Source organism: Carica papaya, chromosome 1 (genome assembly GCF_054855325.1).
Source record: "Carica papaya isolate Zhongbai chromosome 1, ASM5485532v1, whole genome shotgun sequence".
NCBI lineage: Eukaryota > Viridiplantae > Streptophyta > Magnoliopsida > Brassicales > Caricaceae > Carica > Carica papaya.
In genome coordinates this window covers 21,134,026-21,139,341 of record NC_142309.1, presented here as the reverse complement: position 1 = coordinate 21,139,341, position 5,316 = coordinate 21,134,026, and the positions used below count along the sequence as shown (strand labels likewise).

The 5,316-nt window shown below is 33.6% G+C and overlaps 1 protein-coding gene across 1 annotated transcript; it reads right to left on the bottom strand.

The window, feature by feature from the left end:
- Positions 1–479: 479 nt before the first annotated feature.
- On the bottom strand, positions 480–3,971 carry LOC110824179 (Major facilitator superfamily protein). Its single transcript, XM_022054781.2, has 5 exons — positions 3,462–3,971; positions 2,974–3,191; positions 2,466–2,888; positions 1,707–1,840; positions 480–1,492 (listed from the first exon to the last, which is right to left on the bottom strand). The coding sequence occupies exons 1-5, from the start codon at positions 3,592–3,594 to the stop codon at positions 571–573; spliced, it is 1,830 nt and encodes a 609-aa protein (XP_021910473.1). The 5' UTR covers positions 3,595–3,971; the 3' UTR covers positions 480–570.
- Between the last annotated feature and the right edge of the window lie 1,345 nt (positions 3,972–5,316).

Below are 5,316 nucleotides of genomic sequence, written 5' to 3'. Positions count from 1 at the left end.
TCTTTTAAGAAGATTTACTTGACTCTAATCAATTAATTTATTAAATTTAAATTAAAAATTAAACAAAAAGAATATTTTCAGAAAGATACGAAGCTGAGAAAGAAATAATAATATAATATTCATTGACAAATCTTATGATGGGCTTGGGGACTACTCTCATAATTATTTCCAATACACATTAATCATCATCAAAGTCAATTATTAAAAAATATAAAAGAAATCTACACTTCACTAAACTATTTCACAAGTGACTCTGACTACTTAAGTCATCGATCAATATAATACATATACATATATATATATATATATATATATAGAGAGAGAGAGAGAGAGAGAGAGAGAGAGAGAGAGCATACAAATATTGGCTGGTCCATTAGTCACTAGTAGTCATAATTGTTCATCTTGGTAGCTAACATGAATCGTTATTTTTACCCTCTTTTTTCTTTTTTAAATAAATTAACAAGAGAGTGGTCGATATATAGGTCAAGGAAAAATGATGATCATCAGCTATGTATAAAAATATATATAATACATATGCATTATATAATTAATATTATTACTGGGTTCTAATCAGGTAATGGTATTGTCAGCTCCAACATACTTTGAAGAAGTGATGGTTTGGTTCTCAAGATCTTCATCAGCTGAGTCACGAGTTGCGCAACTCGTACTGAGTGACAAAGATGGATTGTATGAATACCACGTTGACCAGAAAAGATAATTAAAAAAGTTGACCATGCTCAGCCCAGCTAACATCCAGTAGAAAAGATCAAGCCTGTCTTTGTTCAAATCATTGTCGCTCAGCCACCCTCCACCTCCCGATGAACTTGATGACGTGATCTTGTTCACCATTGATACCAGTATCGAGCTCAGGTAGAACCCAAAAGAGTACGAGCAGTAAGTCATGGCGGTCAGAAACGCCTGCATGCCTTCCACCGATTGTTTATAGAAAAACTCTATTAACCCCACCGCCGTGAACATCTCCGACACGCCGAATATGACAAACTGCGGCGCGATCCAGAAGATGGAGAGAGTCGAGTTTTCTTGCACAGCGGTTTTTCTTCTCTTCGCTTCCACCAGCGCGGCCGCAACCATGGAGAAGGTGGCGGTGAAGAGGCCGGCGCCGACTCGTTGGAGAGGGGAGATGCCGGAGTCCTTGCCTGTGATCCGGCGGGTGACGGGGACGAAGAGAGTTTCGTAGAGAGGGACGACGAAGATGAGAATGAGGTAAGGGATGGACTGGAGGGTTGCTGGAGGGATTTGGAAGGTGGAGGTGAGACGAGTGTTCATGGCGGTTCCTTGTTGGACGGAGAAGGTCTGGAGCTGAGCAAGAATTGTGTTGAAGATGATGGTGCAGGCGAATATGGGGATGACGGAGATGAGGATCTTCACTTGCTCCACTTGCGTTACAGTGCAGAGCCTCCATGGACTCTCCTCGACGACGTCGTTTCCTGATCCGTGATTTTGTGTTTTGATGCAGGCCTTGTCGAGGAATCTGCACCGTTGAATAATATTTAATTACATATTCCACATGTACAAATTAAAATAATTATGGACAAATATATATTTAGTTACAATTAGATTTTATCATATCAATTTTTTTTTTTTTATTTTTCTAAATTTATAAATAACTTGAATTCATATTAAATTAATTTTTGTCAAAAAAAATAAATTATATATAAAAATAATTATCCAGTAATTCATCGTACCTCAACTTTTCAGTGTGTAGGAGGTTGGTGACGGTAGATGACGTAGCATTTTGCGGATTACGATGGCTTCCATGAAGCATTTCTGTGTTGGAAGGGCAAACTTGCTTTCTCTTGGTTACGGCAGCAACAAAAACCTGACGATCACATGCCTGATTTAATTTTTCTAACATTTTTTTGAATAGTTAATTTTTCTTTAGATTATAAACTAAATTATTCTGAGCTGATTTACCAAGAAATTAAATAAATAATTAAAAGTATAGAACAAAACAAATAGAAATTTAATAATATATATTTTTAGATATTGATAATATATCATAAAATAAATAGAATAATCTCTAATTGAAACAGTAACTTCAAGGATTAAAATGCATAATATTGATTTATCAAATTAGTTTTATTTAAGAAGTTTTTTTTTTTTTTTTTAAATATATATAATTTAATCAATTTAAAAAAGATGAGATGTTACATCAACGAAAAGAAATAAGGATTTATGGTAAGCCTTAAAGGAGGCAACATGAAAAGTTTTAATTTTTATGTGTCGGCCATTCTTTCTTACTTCTCCCTTTCCAAATTCTAAGAAAACACATACATATCTACTTACATAAAAGACAAACACACACACACACACACACAAACACAAATTTAAATCCAAGGACTGATAATTGATAGTTTAATTTTTCATTATAAGTATATAAATTTGAGTTTAATTGTGGATCTCGTATATTTTTAGTTTTAATATTATTGACTATACTAATATACCTGAGCAATCGGGGTGAAGATCGTGCCACGGGGAAGGTTATTCCGATAACGGCAGGAACCAGAAATGAAGATAACGAGAGCGGCAGCCATGGCAGCAGCGGAGACGCCAAAACCGACGTCCATGCCGTAATTGGTCTGAAGCCAGACGAGAAGCGTCAAGGCGACGAGCTGGCCGGTGCTGAAGGCAAAATACGCGGCGTTGAAATAGGTAGAAAGCTTCTTAGACTGGGCCCTGAACTGGTCCGCCCCAAGCGATATTATATTAGGTTTAAGACACCCACTCCCTAACGCCACCAAGTAAAGCGCCCCATAAAATATTAAAGCCTTGTACCCTTTCGCCTCCACGCACTCATCGCCCGGTTCACTGCAACTCGGCGGCCTGAGTTCTGCCACGTGTGCTTGGACCGCCAGGAGTATGAAACCCTACATTTACATTTATACGATGCCGTATTCTTTAATTAATTATTTTCTTTTAGGAAAGGAAAAGAAAATAAAGGAAAGTGCTTACAGAGAGTTCAACGAAGGCAAAGAGGAAGATGGTGGAAAAGCTGCCGAGATAAGAATCGGAGAGGAAGCCACCCAGGAGGGAGAGGAGAAAGACAGTTCCTATAAAGTTGGTGACTATGTTTGCTGATTTTGGTAGAGGAAAGTGCATCTCCTTCAACACGTACGTTATCAGATTGTTTCCAACTCCAGCTATTGCCATCATTTCAAATGCTTCCAGACCTTCATATATATATATATATATATATCCAAAACAAACATTTATAATTAATCAGACCAACCAAACATTTGAACCTAAATAATCTTTAAAAAGAGAAAGCAAAAGCAGTTTCTTTAATCATTGTCAACTGGATATATCCAACTGCATTGGAATTAAGGAAGATGAATAAGAAGGCCTTCTGCACATATATAATCACACATACATATATATATATATATAGTTCATGATGGAAATTATGCTAAAAGATGAGAGCGAGAGAGAGAGAGAGAGACCAAGGATAAAAATGGCAGCAGACATTCCACCATGTTTGTTAGGCTTGCAGGGTCTGCCTCTCCAATCAACGGAAATCTCCTCCTCAGCTCTAGCCATGGAATCTCTTCTGGAGTTCCCTTTTGTCTTCTCCATATACTCTACTCTAACTACTTGGGATCTCTGCTTTTTTCTTTCTCTATATATATCAGACCTATATATACATATGCATATATATGTGCGTGGTGTGTGTTGATTTGAGATTAAAATAGAGTAGTTGAGAAGAGAAGAATCGAAAAGATTAAGCTAGAATTATGTGGGTAGTGAATCAAACAAAAAGGCGCTCGTTGATTCTGAAATATATGTGTGTGTATATATAGGTATACATGATTAGTATTAGTTTGTGAGATTGATGAGGCAGCGAAGTGGGTGATGGTAGGCTCATATTTATAATAATGTTTTCCCCTCAATTTCCATAATTTCCTCCCACCGGATCTCCTCCCTACCTCCAGTTGACTCAACAGTACCCAGAAGGCCCACCTTCATCTCTCTCTTTATATACATTATCATATACATACACATTTACATACATATATAGTATATGCATAATTATATGTTGTCAAAAACATGAATATTGAATTTAGTTGGGTCAGTTTGCCACTAGAAAAGTATGAATATACATTTTTCAAATGGGTTTCTTTTTAAATCTCATATTGAGAAAGAGATTTATTTGTATTTTAGCAATTATTTTATTATTTCAATTGAAAATTTTAAAAATTAAGTTCTATCCTCATCAAATAAAATTCTAAAAAGCTATTGATGAAATTAATTAGTATAATTATTTTTTAGATAATTTTTTTTAAATTTTGATTTTTCCAGAAATAATATTAGTTAACTAAATATAATCCTCACATTTTAATCAAATATAGTAGCTATTATGGGAGATTAATTAAAAAAAAAAAATCTTAAATTAACATATAGATAGCTCACCCCATCCATGGGCTTGTAGCTAGAGCACCGGATGCTCACTCCATCCACCATGACCGCATATGCAAACACACATATACATACATACATAACTATATTTATGTATATACACACACACACACACAGTTGTAGGCATATGAGGAGCCATGATGAGGGTGATGATCTGTTTGTTATGTCATCTCTTTGAGTGTATCTGTGGGCCAGTCAGTCATTGAGATTGAGATTGAGATTCGAGAGTGGAGCATTAAGTCCACTACACTACTACTCCGGCTCCTTTGTCAATTTCTATATATTCTTGATACAATTAATTTTTATCCCAAAAGTTAAGAAAATATGTTCGATTGGATGTTGAAATCTAAGCAAGTTTACATATTAAATATTTTCTTTTCCAAATGAAAGGAACTATATTGAATTTTTAACCAATTTTACTTACTACAACTAAAATAATTATAATAATTTAATTTACTCACTATAATTATATGAACATATTCATAGCATCAAATTTAAACTTACTAAATTAAATATTATAATTTTTAAATGAAATAAATTACCATGTTGATGATAATATAGTTAGAATTATATATCCATAATTTTTTTAGATACTTTTATTTATTTAAAATTAACAATATTTTACTATAAATTTGTATTATATAAGTTAAAATAATAATTTGTATCATATAATATAAAATTTTTATTTTAATTTTCGATCAAAATAGTTCATATACTTTAAAAAAAATTTCTACTTAATTCTTCTCCGATAACAATCATTACAATTTTTAAATTAAGTATTACATATTAAATTTGACAACACATAATATTTTTAAATCGATGCATATATAAATAAATATTATATTAAATATCACGTAATATCTAATATGATATTTAAAAGAT